Genomic DNA, 16,005 nt, shown 5'->3' with positions numbered 1-16,005 from the left:
CGTCGTTAGCGTGGCGTCATAACGTCAAGCAAATACCTAATTACACCCTTTTTATAATTAAGCAGTAAAGAATTGCCCAGGCTCATTAGTCCAATTCTTACTTTTTAAATTTATAATCACATTGTATTTACACAAAATTCCCACTGACCTTGATTATTAGTGGAAAACTGTCTTTGTCCAAGCTCGTACCCAGGCCAGGGTGTTCTCTGTAGATAAATAGGGCTTGAAAAGATCTAGGGGCGAGTTTGGCAAAAGTACGTTTTCTAGCGGAACACTGTTTCCACCCCTCTCCAAAACAGCAAGAACGGACACTTACTAAAAACTTGCTGGAGGTCAGAGGATCTAAATGGCTCAATATTGCAATATCCTTTTTGCTGAAACCTTTTAAATTTAAAGCTTTATTTTATCTCTTTGGCACTCCTACTGTACTTTCTTGAACTCCACTACCCCTCTAAGTATATTCTTGTTTCGTCAATTCATCCAATTTGATGCTATGTATCTTTTTCGAAAAAGTTTAAGAGTCCGATTTTATTTGTTCGGATTTAAAACATGCATCGGTACATAACAGGCAAAACGTGGTTAATAATGATAAATGCTCTAAGAGCATCTGATTGCTCGGTTTTATAACATTAAATAGAAAAATATTTTTAACATATTCATTGTAAAACATGGTTACAACTAGATTATTCTGCCGCAGCAGACATTAAAAATGATCCTTTAGCATTTCAATTAGTGATGGCGGCGGGTAGCCCTCGTATACAACTTTAGATATTGCTGTAAATAACGGAAAGCTGAAACAAGCAAAACATAGAGTTTTAGAATAAATTTGTTGTTTGCCGAGCATGACGTGTGACTAGACATACAGCTTCACAATGCATGCATATATAACATTACCCTTGTGTTCGCACTGCTTGTCCCGAGCTGTCGACAAATATGGGACAACTTGTTACCAAGTTGTAACAAACTTGTTGAATTTAATTGTTACAAGGTCTGGTACAAACATGACCTAATATTGCTACAATCTTGTGCTCCCAAGCTTGTTGTGTTTATATCTTGGAACAAGTACTGTATGATGCCATCGACTTGCTGCAACAATTTAATTGGAGCGAGCATTGCGAAAAATCTAGTTACAAGCTTGTGAACAGACTAGTACATAGCTTTTTTGCAGACTTGTTACAATGTCAACGTGTGCGTTTTTGTGCATGTATACGAAAATGATGATGATTAAAATGCTTTAAAAAACAAAATTCTTAATACAATACCTTTCTGTCCACCCGTTATCTTTTATTATTCTATATAGTTCGTGTAGTGTGTGGGGTCCTTGAAGTTTCTGACCATTTAAGATTTCCTTCTCAATAACTTCAAAACTCTACACAAACGCACACAGAAATTGATATGTTATCACTATTGCAATAACTATTGAACCAAATATTCATAAGGGTGACATTGAATTTTTTAGAATTGCATTTAAATAGAGCAAATATCATATGTGAAAACATGTATCATTCACAAGCATGCAGTTAGAAAATTTTATGACGTTTGCATGGATAAGCCAGGGTTACTTATACTGGCGTTGAAAGTAGGCTTGATGTGAACAAATAACATCTACTTTATTTACCTTTCCGGTTCTTACAAAGAGTTCTGCACATTTTCTGTTTCGACCCCCGTAGCACGTGGCAATAAGATCGGCAACACCACAAGACTCGAAGAACGTTTCTTTTTTCACATCGCCATAAAATTTCTCAACAAATGACAGTATTTCGACCATTCCAAGTCGAATAACTGCTGCTTTGGTATTCGCCCCACAGCTATATATAAAGAAAGTTTAGTCATTCAGTATCCAGGTGATCTGAAATGGCTGGAAGGACTAAGAGAATTCGTCAAATAAAATTCATCATGGGTTTCATAAAAATAACAAAATATATATAATGGATTATAAATACTGCAGAATGGATTTCTACTTCGAAAATAACCCTTCTTAGCGATGATTCGCTATAAAATATGAGCGCAAACAACATCCTTGCAAACTAGTGCAAGTTCTCAAGGCCTACACTGAAATGATCTGACTCATGTAAAACACTGTTTCCCTATTTCTTTGAATCCTGGATGCTTTGAGGTTTATAAGCTCTCTCTTCGTCTATTTTCTCAACTTTGAAAAACATAAATGTTTTTTCTCGAATTTGTTGAGGTAAATTTGAAATTACAAACACACATATGATAATCATGGCTGGTTCATGTTTTTATACACACATGCACAGAATAGTGAGAGCGGTTAATTTAATTTAACTTATTGTCAACAAGGATTAAATAGACAAAAGGAACAATGCATGAGAAAAAAGGAACAATAAAATGCAGCGCTTACTCTAAAGCGTCAACCATTCCAGCCCCAATTGCAACAGCATTCTAAAAAATATTCTTATTTTAGTATAAAAACGACACTGATAACGGAACGACCCAAGATAACTGCGACAAGTCCCTGCGTACTTGCACAATCAGAAATATCCAATTAGTTTGCATAAACTCATTGGTAATAAATAATAGCGAAGATCAAACATACCAGAATATGGTATACTCGAACTTGGTAATAATAAAATTGTGATGGTCGAATATATCGGAATATGCTATGCTCGACCTTGGTAATTAAAAATATCGAAGGTCGAATATACCAGAATATGGTACACTCGACCATGGCAATAAGACATTTATAAAGGTCGGATATACCGGAATATGGTATACTCGACCTTGCGTGGTAATAAAATATTGTGAAGGCCGAATATGCCAGGATATGGTAAACTAGATCTTGGAGATTTAATACCGGTATACGGTATACTCGACCTTGCTAATGAAAGAAGTAAGTGAAGGTCGAATATTCCAGAATACGTTAATTAAAAAACAGTGCGTGAAGTTTTCCGACAGTTCTAATTTCAAAACTCTTGAAACTTTTCACCACTCATGGAGACTTTCGATTAGTTCCGATTCTTGTTCAGTCCAAAAGTACGCCAAGAATATTATGATCGGGTCGGGTAAACACAACGTGGAGTAATTCAATAAATTGGAATGATGTCTCTAACGGCAGCTACCTTTAATGCCCCACAAAGCTCGACAGTGGCTGAATCTGTGACAGTATTTATCTTAAAGTATCTGCAATGGAAAACATCTTTGAGAATTGGACCATGTTCTGGTACTTTGCAACCTAAAAAAAGAACCTTATATAATTGTGGAACGCTCGCCTAACGTGGGAAGGGGCAGACGTAGGTGGGGTAAAGGGGCAGACTTAGGTGAAGGGGTCAAGCTGTAGCCAGGGATAATGGCTTTCAAAAGAAATCAGATGGGTTTAAGAAGAATATTTGAACTTGCACACACCATGCCCCCCCCCCCCAATGAGGCCCTGTGTAAACATTACCTATGGTTGCTTCTACGAACATTTCCTGAGCGACTTCCCCTGCGAGGTTTGCTCCCATTAGAACATGGCATGGAATGGAAAGCTCATCTTCAATCACTTTGGATATCAATGAAATGCCTTCAATTGCTGAATCGAGTCCCTAAAATTAATCAATATGAACCTAGTTAACATGTTGCAAAAGTGGAATTTCCCAAAGCAAAGTGGCAAAAAAAACAAACCCTTGTTTTTTTTGGTTAGAATTTGCAATCATTGATCAAGAATTTAGCGATCTTGAATTTCTTTCCTTTTCAATTCCACAAGTGGAAATCAAGTTGTCATACCGTACCTTGATTAAGGAGATGCCTATAGCATCATTCTTAATTTTGCCTTTCAGAGACTGGCAAATACCCCGAATAAACTAAATGGAATGAAGAAACTTAATCACATTTTCTTTTTGATCATGATCTATACAAATTAAGGGCTTTGCATGCAAGCTTCTAAATTTGGAAAAAGGTGGGAAAATTATGTGAAAAATTATGGGAAAAATTATGCTTCAAGTTGTTGCTGGTAGTCGATCATTACAAAGTTTTGTTTACAGATTGATCGTGAATTTAATTTGTTAGTGGTAGTTGCATGCAGACATTGATGTTCTTGATTGGAGTGTTGTAAAACATTTACAGTTTTGTAATCATATAATCATGCTGTTCAGTTAAAATTTCTACTAATTTGTCATAAAATACAGCTGAATTTAGAAGTTAAAAACATTGTCAATTCCTAGTGAGAGACCTTTAATTCACTCATGAAACTCACATTGTGTGGCAGCACAAAGATTAATATATCTGCCTCTTTAGCTGCTTCTACCAGATCTGGAATCGCAACCTAAAACAAAAATTTACCAATGAACGTTAAGCATCCTAAAAGAATTAAATACTACATGTGTTCATGCTTGGGTGAATACCACTTGATGGCAATTAACATACCACATTATCTGGCAATTTTATGCCAGGCATATACTTTGGATTCTCATGATCTGTATTTATGATTTCGGACAACTTGCGATCATCAACCACCTCTTCATAAACATACATTGTCACAGGAGGCTTGAATTTTTCCGGTTTTTGTGCAACATTCTCTCCAGCGACTTTGGCTATGGCAGAACCCCTAAATATAACACACAAATTCATACAAAATAAAGGACTGCAAAGAGGCATGCTAGTAGAGTACGTATAGTCCTTAGGCATGCATATATATCGGTGCAAACCTCACTATAACATTAAAACTTAGCCTTAATTGGGCTTAGGCTTAGCCTTAATTGAGCTTAGGCTTAGCCTTAATTGGGCTTGGGCTTAGGCTTAGCCTTAATTGGCCATAAGGCTAATACATCTGATTAACTAACTTATACTCTAAATTTTTATACACACACAAACGTTATATAACTTGTGTGTGTGTTTTAATATAGAATTAATAGACTAATAGAGTAATAGATAGACTGGTGGATACCCCATCATGATGTATTAAAAAATTTAATAAACAAGCTGAGCTTCCGGCTAATCGTACTCTGAATTACAGCATTACTTTCACTTCTTACTACAAGTAATTCAATGAAAATTATAATCCATAGGCTTCAGTTTCGATACCCGCACTCATGTCCTTCAACCCAGCTGTCAAACTTACCAGTTGCCCGAGCCAACAAGGCATATACTCTTCGGCTGATCGCTCATGATCGAAAGCCTCGAATGGTATGAAACCTTTTGAGCAATTAGCCACGATCTTCTTAAGAAACTACTACGTTGACAAGTGTACGAAAAACCGCGACATGTGAACCGGAACGACCAACCGATCATCACACACAGTACTTCTGACTTTCGTTTATTTTCATGTTTCTCATTACAAGGTTGCAAGACATCAACCTCGTACCCAGGGTCTTTACTCTACTCGTGGGGAGAAAAGACCCTGGTTGGGGCTGGTCACGTGTCACGCGGATTTCGCGTGGTAAATTTAAATTCTTATCTGGGAGGGGTGACAGAGGAGTTGTATTGAAAATTGAAATTTAGATTGGCCATCATTTTGTTTTGATTATACAGAATTCGCAAAAGTTTGGATTTCTTTTTCGCTAATATGAACTTATATAAATCTTGGATTGAAATTAAATACATCCTGTTGTCAAACGCATCACTCATGTAGTAATATTAAATTACACAAGTAAAAAATTCCGGTGAATCCGGTCAAATTTCACTCAATCGATCTCGGGTCTCGACCGCCGAAGAAACTCTACACAAAACGAAGGGAGTGACTGGGAATCGACAGCTATTTCTCGTTGTAGACGTTGTAACTGTGTCGCTGATCCAGGGCAAAGTAAAAATCTCTTTCGTGAAAGGAATTAGACAATTTTACGAAACGCGGAGGTCGTTTATGGCAACGAGTTGCGACAAGACATAAACAACCTTCCACATTTGGTTTGCGCCTCGTGTGTTTAATAGGAGATTAAACTTTATTCAGTTCAAGAATATTGTTACCGAAACACGGCGATCATTACAAGAAGATACACGTATTAAACGTTGTGTCGAAATTTCACCTTCTGTGGCAAAACCGTCAGCCAAGGCTCGAGCGAAGCAAAGATTTCAATATTGCCACTGCCGGCGATCAGTCGCCTAGTTCGAAATCGGAATTGCACGTAAGTAAATTTATTAAAATTTATTTATGTTGTTTCTTACAGAATATTCTGCGTTGATAATGAGTTATGATAGACTTAAATAAATGATGCATTTTAATCAGATTCATGTTTCATAATATAAATATGAACCATGGTTTGGTTCAGGATATTGCAGTGTTTCAAAAATTGATACATAATCATAAAAACTGTGATTTGTCTAAATAGTATGAATGATATATTACTTTTTTATAGACTGCACAGTATTGGATATGGCAAACAAAGAACTTGAGGTTGCCAGAAGAACTGAGCCATCTGTTTAGGGGACAACACAAGACATATATGGATGTCAGATGGTGTTGGAAGAGTTGGCCACCAGATGGATCAACTGACACAAGAAAACATTCTTATACACAACCTTACAGGTGAATTAGCTGACAAGATCAGAAATATAAAATATAACATTGCATGGAAAAACATTTCAACGCAGGCAACCTCACTAATATTAGGATAACTTGAGGACTGTTCATTATTGCTTATTAAAAATATGTAGATAAAATAAGTTTATTTATGTAGATAGAACATTCCTACATATGCACATAAGATGGAAACGTTTGAACATTCTAAAAACATAGTGAACAAAAAAAAACTGCAAGTTATGAAGAGGATTATTTGTTAGAATTTGAATGCCCAAGGGTGTATAAAGAAAACAAGATGTTTCCAAACTAATAAAATGTTGTCAAGCACAAGAGTTATCACAACTATGTTAATCTAATAGCCAATAAGGTCCCTTCTTTTAAAACACAATGTATAGTGATGTGCAAACATAATTAGCTTAAATAAAGAAATTAAGATATATTGTTAAAAGCACATAACTTTCTGCATGCCCTTGGAAGTTTGAAGCCTTATATCAATCTTAACACTGCATTGTTTTCTGTCTCAAACTATCAACACCCTTGTTCTACAGCAAACTACAATGTCTCCTGTAAACATTACATTTATTTTCACATGAACAAAGTTGCATTAGGATTTCTTGCTTCATCTAAAGGTTTGTGGACATGGAATTGTGCACTACAAAGCCTGGTGTCAAAATTGATTTTTAGCATAAATATATTTTCTTTGTCATTTAATGTTTGTTCTAACTTCTAATGCTTTTCCTGTTTAGAATAGTATATTTACTCAAGTTTAATCTGTATAAAATGGTACACAGTTTGTGTCTTTACTGCAAAACTACCTTAAGTGAACTAGAAAATCAAATTAAAATGCTCCACAATATTAAAATGAAAATAAAGTTCATTTGTTAATGTGTCAGTGTATCAAGTGGAAATTTTAAGTTTGTTGAACAGCATTCTAATTTTTTTGTCTGCTTTTAACACACAAGCATTTAACTAGTGGTGGTGTGGAAGTCCAGCTAGCCATAGTATAGTTGGACTATAATCTTAACTAGTTTACTGATGATTATTTTTTATTTATTAAAAGCAAACTGCAATTATTTAGCATAAAAATTAAAAATTTTATGGCATTAATTAATAAACTGTAAAAGTAAACTTGGGTGCAACAGGGTTATATTTAATATAAAATGCACAGTTTTATATACGGTAATATACCAGTAAACTATGCAATTTCTCTTCAACTATCACACGCTTGGATTCTGCTCATGTTTAGGCCAGATATTGGTCTTTCATTAAATAGTCTAATTTAAGGGCGAAACGACAATAGAAATGATGTTACAGGGCAATTTTAATACTTCTCTCCAGAAAGCATTAGCATATTATTTGTCGCGCAACTTGTATTTCGCGAACACCAATATGGGCAGTAGATGAAAATTTACGGACTTTGCATTTCCCTTCTCAATGCAGACATTACATTCTTCTCTAAATAGGCACTTTCCAGACAAAAAAGCATGCTTTGGATTGAGAATAACTCGTTTGTTAACAAAAAAGCGATATGGTCGAAGCAAGAACATAATAGCGATTTCGAATGAAAGAACGCTACAAGTGGAAGCATGTAATCCGACCAGTGAGCTCCACATATATCTGGAGTAAGAACTTTGGGTGCAAAAAGTGAAGCCAAAGATGGCGGAAATTGAAGCGCTATAGTACGTCAGTTTCAGTCTCCTAACTCGCGCGGCCAAATATTTCTCATTGTTTTTGACCGGGAGTGACGTTCCCGAAACCCTCAGATTTTCGTGTTTTTCATCATTTTGAGACCACAAGAATGGAAAAAATTGACTCATTTTACTGACAATCTGTTTCTCTGCATCTACCCGATGTGGGTGCCGCATTTTCCGACTGTACGTGTGAGTAAATATGCATTTTTCGCCATAAATTCAACTACGCATTTCAGATTTGTTTAATTTTGAGTTATTTTCATGTATTTCCAACTTATGTTTTGAGTTTCTTGTTTCGTTGTTTGTTTCGAAACGCTTTAACACTAGTTTTCCTTTATTTTTTGGCCAGCTTTCCTAGCATAGGGCTCTTTTTAAGGTTCTTTTATACGTGCATTATGAGTCTTGTTTATAAATTTCATAATCATATATTAATATTATTTCAAACTCGTACGTTTTTCAGCATAGTTTTCAGTTCCTATTTTTTTTTACATGAATGAAAGCCTCATATAGATGAATTAAACTGAGAAAAGTTTTATTTATGTTTTTTTGGGAAGCATATTCTATGGGAAAATGTTGTGATTTGCGAAAAGCCGAAAACATCAACAATCCGCTGCCACTCCTTAGCTTTCTTTGTAAGATATCGCTTATTTATTTGTTAATTAACTTAATTTAATTGAAATATAAAAGTATCTCAATACAAAGCATTAATATTATACTTTTCATTGAAATTCCCCTCATTTTTTACTCAAAAATATGAAAAAATAAAGATAAAAAATACGAATTTAGTTGACCGCGCACACATAGGAAGACTGAAACTGACGTACTATAGCGCCTCAATATCCGCCATCTTTGGCTTCACTTTTTGGCCTCACGGAAGTCTTAAGTTCTTACTCCAGATATATGTGGAGCTCACTGAATCCGACACTCAGCCACACCCCACTGAGCTATATAATAATTCCTGGAGGACCGGCTCCTAATCACTGAGCTATATAATAATTCCTGGAGGACCGGCTCCTGTCAAAAAAGTGAAGCCACTAAGATGGCGGATTTTGAGCTTTGCTGACGCCACTTGGTTCCTTTTGCTCATGGTAGTTACCACTGACATACCGCGATACAAGGTGAAAAACTGTGTCCATCACCCTCCCGATTTTTACGAAAATATTTTCAGCTTTCCGTATATTTTTTTTGTTTTTCATATAATGGATAAAAGCGTTTTCTCTTTTTCCCTGTTCAACAAATGGAAAGGACACGTAGCTTCGTGCTCTGCGTCTGACGTTGTGAATGGCTTAATTCACTTATCGGTAGAGTGAATTTTCTCATTTTGCCCTTATTTTATAACGTCCAGGTAAGCCGTTTTTCAACTTTTTTTACTATAAACAATTTCGTTTTTGGCCTTCGAGTTTGGACTATAGTATAAACCGATTACCAAAGCCTCTGAGACAATAAATCCATCAAAACGTGTGGTACAAACAGCAAAGATATATTTTCGCCTTTTGGTGCATTACAGTGCTGTCAATGCAATGTTATATACCTAAATTTTATCATTTTTTCTTAACTTGTGTGGGGAAAAAATTAAATTCCTGGCAGTGTCAATCTTTTGAGTTTGGTCTATGTTGTTTTCATGATAGCAAACATCAATGTTAATAGGTAAACTATTCCCCCAGTGAGTCTACTATAGTCACTCTTCTATTGATCCCACCCAACATCAATTAACATGATCTGAGGGTGCTGATACAAAATAATAAGTTGCTGTAAACAGTGTAAAATTCCAACCTCTGATAGTGAGCCCTGTTAAAGCCTAGTTAATATATTATCTTTTCTACCTTGTCAAATCCAAAGTGAAATGATCAATTATCACAGCTCTTAATTTATTTTTGCACCTTGTGAATAAATCTTGATCATATCTCCATTTTTATTTTTCAGGATGAAGTTCATGCATTTTATGACTGTGCATTGTTATTCTTCATTTTCATGTTATCTGATTTTGTTGTTGGCTGGTGTTTTTATACCATTTGTCATATTTATTAATTAATGAAATAAATATAAACATGCATTGACTGAGCAGTGTGTCTTCAATCTGCAGCAACTTTTGTAATTTTCTGTTTATGGTATCAACCTCCAAAGGGTTATATTCATTAGGCTAATCAGTGGAGCCTATGGAGGGATAAATGTTATTATTTACTATGACCAAGGGTCCAGGGATGCAATTAGAGAATGCTGAAAACTTTTAAAGCCTATTAATGTTTATTAAGGTACAAGTTGATGACTTGAATGAAAAGTATATTATGCAAATATGATTCTTGGTTGAAACTATATTGCTGCACTTAGTATTAGTCAGCTGCCCAGCATTTTGCCTGAGCTTTGGCCTCTGTTTCTTTGGATTTTGTATTGTGCATAGATATAAAGTCTTGAAGACAACATCACATACTGAATACTGATTACATACTTCCTGCAATTCATCAGTTCAGGGTTTAGAAAAGTCAAACTGTTGCCCATAAATTCCTAGTTGTCTTCAAAATATGCGAGGATAGTGCCAAAACATTCAAACATTTGTAAACTTTCATATTGGAATGTATAAATAACAAAAATATTATTACGAAAATAAAATAATAAACCTGTCAGTTCGTGTCAGTATTAAAATCTTTAGTTTGTCCACATTTTTCGATATTTTAATATATATTTGTTCCTGCACTGGCAAAAACAGCGTGTATGACTTGTATTCATCTTAAAATAAAACTTTATTGTATGTCAGTGCGAAAAATATCAAAAAACAACCAAAAAACATTTCAAAAACAAAAAACATTTTACGGCAAAAAAAATTATAAAAACCAGGGGGGAGAACTGGTATTTAAAAAAACCAGGGGGGAGAATACTGCTGTAGCGGGCTCATAATTGAGCCTGGTCAGTGGTAAATACCATGGTCAAAAGGAACCAAGTGGCGTCAGCAGAGCTTCTGCGCACTGCGCAGAAGGCGAAATCCGCCATATTGGTGGCTTCAAAAAGATGGCGGCGAAGTTACCGAAAAATGACGAGCCGGTCCTCCAGGAATTATTATATAGCTCAGTGCTCCTAATGTTTTTTTCTCAAAAAGTGAAGCAAAAAACATGGCGGACTTCGCCCTTCTGCGCAACCGCAGAAGCTCTGCTGACGCCACTTGGTTCCTTTTGGCAATGGTAGTTACCACTGACCAGGCTCAATTATGAGCCCGCTACAGCAGTATTCTCCCCCCTGGTTTTTGTAAATAACAATTCTCCCCCCTGGTTTTTATTTTTTTTACCGTCAAATCTTTTTTGTTTTGAAATGTTTTTTGGTTGTTTTTTTGATATTTTTCGCACTGACATACAATAAAGTTTTATTTTAAGATGAATACAAGTCATACACGCTGTTTTTGCCAATGCGGGAACAAATATATATTAAAATATCGAAAAATGTGGACAAACTAAAGATTTTAATACTGACACGAACTGACAGGTTTATTTTTTATTTTCGTAATATTTTTGTTATTTATACATTTCAATATGAACGTTTACAAATGTTTGAATGTTTTGGCACTATCCTCGCATATTTTGAAGACAACTAGGAATTTATGGGCAACAATTTGACTTTTCTAAACCCTGAACTGATGAATTGCGCAGGAAGTATGTAATACAGTATTCAGTATGTGATGCTGTCTTCAAGACTTTATATCTATGCACAATCCAAAATCCAAAGAAACAGAGGCCATAGCTCAGGCAAAATGCTGGGCAGCTGACGAATACTAAGTGCAGGAATATAGTTTCAACCAAGAATCATATTTGCATAATATACTTTTCATTAAAGTCATCAACTTGTACCTTAATAAACCTGTTTTCAGCATTCTCAAATTGCATCCCTGGACCTCTGGTCATAGTAAAGAATAACATTTTAATATCCCTCCATAGGCTCCACTGATTAGCCTAATGAATATAACCCCTTCGGAGTTTGATACCATAAACAGAAAATTACAAAAGTTGCTGCAGATTGAAGACACACTGCTCAATGCATGTTTATATTTATTTCATTAATTAATAAATATCACAAATGGTATAAAAACACCAGCCAACAACAAAATCAGATAACATGGAAATGAAGAATAACAATGCACAGTCATAAAATGCATGAACTTCATCCTGAAAAATAAAAATGGAGATATGATCAAGATTTATTCCCAAGGTGCAAGAAGCTAAAAAATAAATTAAAAGCTGTGATAATTGATCATTTCACTTTGGATTTGACAAGGTAAACAAGATAATGTATTAACTAGGCTTTAACAGGGCTCACTATCAGAGGTTGGAATTTTACACTGTTTACAGCATCTTATTATTTTGTATTAGCACCCTCAGATCATGTTAATTGATGCTGGGTGGGATCAATAGAAGAGTGACTATAGTAGACTCACTGGGGGAATGGTTTACCTATTAGCATTGATGTTTGCTATCATGAAAACAACATAGACCAAACTCAAAAGATTGACACTGCCAGGAATATAATTTTTTTCCCACACAAGTTAAGAAAAAATGATAAAATTTGGGTATATAACATTGCATTGACTGTTTGTACCACACGTTTTGATGGATTTATTGTCTCAGAGGCTTTGGTAATCAGTTTATACTAATAGTCCAACTCGAAAGGCCAAAAACGAAATTGTTTATAGTAAAAAAAGTTGAAAAACGGCTTACCTGGATGTTATAAAATAAGAGCAAAATGAGAAAATTCGCTCTACCGATAAGTGAATTAAGCCATTCACAACGTCAGACGCAGAGCACGAAGCTACGTGTCCTTTCCATTTGTTGAACAGGGAAAAAGAGAAATACTTTTATCCATTTTATATGAAAAACAAAAAATACATACGGAAAGCTGAAAATATTTTCATAAAATCCAGGAGGGAGACGGACTCAATTTCTCACTTTGTATCGCGGTATGTCAGTGGTAACTACCATGAGCAAAAGGAACCAAGTGGCGTCACCAAACGCCGAAATCCGCCATGTTTTTTGCTTCACTTTCTGGTCAAGAACCGGTCCTCCAGGAATTATTATATAGCTCAGTGGCCACACCCCCTCTGGCGATAGAATTTTAATTGCTCACGTGACCAGCCCCAACCAGGGTCTTTTCTCCCCACGAGTAGAGTAAAGACCCTGGGTACGAGGTTGGCAAGACATGCACTTGCACATGCACACACCGCAATACGTCATGTCATTCGCACTATAAACTATAGACGTTTATTTACCACCACCCGAAGAGAAACAACTTTTAAAGAAACCAACCTTCAAAAATTTAAATGTTGGAAAAGAACTAAATTAAGTGTAACTTCCGTTCTGTACTGTAGCGTTCGTTGTAACTCCCAACGGCTTCGCAAATTTTTGCCTCAAAACACGCTCCTCGAAGACTTCTTAGGCGAATCCGTTCCGTTCCTAGTAAAGAGAAGTGTATTGGATCCTTCGTTGAAGGAAAATCAGTCTGGGATTTTACAAGGTCTGACTCCCCACAACCAGCCGAAGGTTACGGCTTCGTTTACCAGGTGCCAGATTTGGCCGTCGCAACATCTAAGGCTAAAGCAACGGTTAGCAGGAAATGCGCCGTTGCTGTTGGCTGTTCTATGGCTGTTCCGACAGCAATATTCGGTATCGCGTTAACCCAGGCTTCAATCTAAGATCTAAGTAAGACAACAGCCCTCAGTTTTGGTAAATGGGAAGTAACAGCAACCCTTCAATGTGAAATGCAGGTAAAATCACATATTAGAGATAAACAATTGAAATAAATGCAAAAAAAATTATTTTTCATTATTAAATTAATCATTAATTGTATTCAGAGGTGTCCGTAATCATAATCTTGGATCTGGTTCAACTGTGAGAGTGTGCGCACGATCACCGTACAAAATCATCTCCCGTTTTTACATCTCCTTGTTTGTTTACAGCGTCTTCTCTTTTACCGCGAATCTTTCTTCCTTTTGCTGATGGTGGCAACGGCTTATCGGGATGAGCCTTCCTTATATGTTTCAATCTCGCGCCCGGCTGAGTGAATGTCTTACTGCAATAATCACAGGAGTACGGCCGGACACCGGTGTGAGTTCTAACGTGACAGACCAACGTGAACTCCACGGTGAACGCTTTCCCGCAAATGTGACATTGATACGGTCGTATACCGCTGTGTATGCGGCTGTGGCGCTTCAGGTCGTTGGTTTGGGTGAAGGCTTTGCCGCACACCGTACAGGTGTAAGGGCGGGTCCCCGAATGAATGAGCTCGTGGCGAAGAAGGGTGTTCCGATGCGTGAATTCCTTGTTACACGTGGAACATTTGTACGCCTTTTCAGCATTGTGCGTCTTCAAGTGGGACAGCAATGGAGACTGCAGGGAAAACGCTCGGCCGCATACATCGCACTTGTACGGCTTGATGCCCGTGTGCGTACGGCTGTGCGCCTGCAGGCTGCCTTGCTGCGAAAACGATTTTCCACACAGGTGACATTTGTATGGCTTGAGGCCGGAGTGGACGAGGCTGTGACGCTGAAGGTGCTTGGCCAGCGAGAACGCCTTGCCGCACGTCTCGCACACGTGATCTTTCTTTCCGGTATGTATCAACATGTGGCACTGGAGAGTGTAGTTACGAATGAATCGTTTGCCGCACGTTGAACACTGGAATTTCTTCATCTTCTCGTTCTCGCGAACCACCACCTCGTCCGGGATGTCGACTTTGAACGGGTCCTCGTGGTCCGTCGGCTGTGGAACGAAGATGCTTCGCTGCTTTCCGTTGTTGCATTTGTACTTCAAATGGCCGATCAGACTCGATGCTTCAGAGTACGTCTTGTTGCAATTTCGACACTGGAATGTTTCTGATTCTATATTGATGAGAACAAATGAGATATTTCCGTTAGCTGACAATTGCGCAGAACACAAACCAGCGGATCCATATCGATTCACCGCAGAAATATTTTCTCTCTAAATTTTGACGCAAAGGCTAAATCATCTTCACTTCAGGGTCGGTTATTCAAAAGCCGGTTAACTTTACCCAGGGTTAACGCAAATTTTTCATTAATTTTTTTCATCGCTTGTTTACAAAAGTTGAATATTTTTTCCATCAGTATTTTCTGGTTCAATAGAAATCATATTTTGTAAAGTTTTAACACAAGCGGCGGTGCACATGCACGGAAACTAGGGAAACCCAGGGTTAGCGCTAACCTTGAACAACTGACTCTAGGTGATAGCTATTTATCCAAAAAAATACGGCAATAAGTTAAGAGAAAGAGTGTGCATGATGAGGTTTACAAACATTTTTTTAAAGATATTTCCTATGAATTTATCGTTCTTGAAACTTGCAATGCATTAATGCCATGGAACTTACTATCTGCATCTCTTTTCTGAATACCCGTTCCTTGGTTCTTCGCTTGTTTCTGCCAATGATGCAAAAGCAGCTCTTCATTGGTAAAGATATCTCGTGTCACCATGTAGTATATATTGTTTTCATATTGTACCGGTCGAACGTTTTGTTCATTAACTTTTCTCCCAAAATTTACAAATCGTAACCAATTCGATTGAGAAGCATCACTTCCATCAACTAGATGGACTAATTTGCCAAAGTCATCCTTTACCTGAAAGAGGATGCAATTCTAGGGTTTCTGCAATCTCTTTGAACATGGCTCTACATAGAGAAACCACTTTAGAAATATCCCTGGCATAAAATTAAAAAAACGTTGTGCAATTCAAACATGAAGTTATAAAATCATATTTCCAGGCACAGGCGAAGTCCTAGGGCTATACAAATTTGAGAATGCAAAATATGTTCCTTTCGGTCTCATCCACCCTCTCTCTTAAGGCTCCATCCTCTTAACCTCCTCAAAACAAAGAACCTATG

The 16,005-nt window shown here is 36.8% G+C and overlaps 1 protein-coding gene across 1 annotated transcript; it reads right to left on the bottom strand.

Annotated features, from left to right (window-relative positions):
- Nucleotides 1-232: 232 nt before the first annotated feature.
- LOC114531242 (glycerol-3-phosphate dehydrogenase [NAD(+)], cytoplasmic-like) lies at nt 233-5,287 on the bottom strand. The gene is made up of 10 exons (XM_028552878.1): nt 5,057-5,287; nt 4,363-4,543; nt 4,193-4,261; nt 3,729-3,800; nt 3,404-3,542; nt 3,081-3,193; nt 2,363-2,403; nt 1,619-1,808; nt 1,263-1,369; nt 233-791 (listed from the first exon to the last, which is right to left on the bottom strand). The coding sequence occupies exons 1-10, from the start codon at nt 5,224-5,226 to the stop codon at nt 704-706; spliced, it is 1,170 nt and encodes a 389-aa protein (XP_028408679.1). The 5' UTR covers nt 5,227-5,287; the 3' UTR covers nt 233-703.
- Nucleotides 5,288-16,005: the final 10,718 nt, after the last annotated feature.

This window comes from Dendronephthya gigantea, unplaced genomic scaffold (assembly GCF_004324835.1).
Source record: "Dendronephthya gigantea isolate DGI-Jeju-01 unplaced genomic scaffold, DenGig_1.0 000070F, whole genome shotgun sequence".
Lineage (NCBI taxonomy): Eukaryota > Metazoa > Cnidaria > Anthozoa > Malacalcyonacea > Nephtheidae > Dendronephthya > Dendronephthya gigantea.
This window is presented reverse-complemented; position numbering and strand designations above follow the sequence as displayed.

Coding starts and splice junctions, on each gene's coding strand:
- LOC114531242 (XM_028552878.1), bottom strand. CDS start 5,226: ATGATCGGTTGGTCGTTCCGGTTCACATGTCGCGGTTTTTCGTACACT. Junction 1,370..1,618: donor TCTTTGTAAGAACCGGAAAG/GTAAATAAAGTA, acceptor GCGTTTGTGTAG/AGTTTTGAAGTTATTGAGAA. Junction 792..1,262: donor GATAACGGGTGGACAGAAAG/GTATTGTATTAA, acceptor TGCTTGTTTCAG/CTTTCCGTTATTTACAGCAA.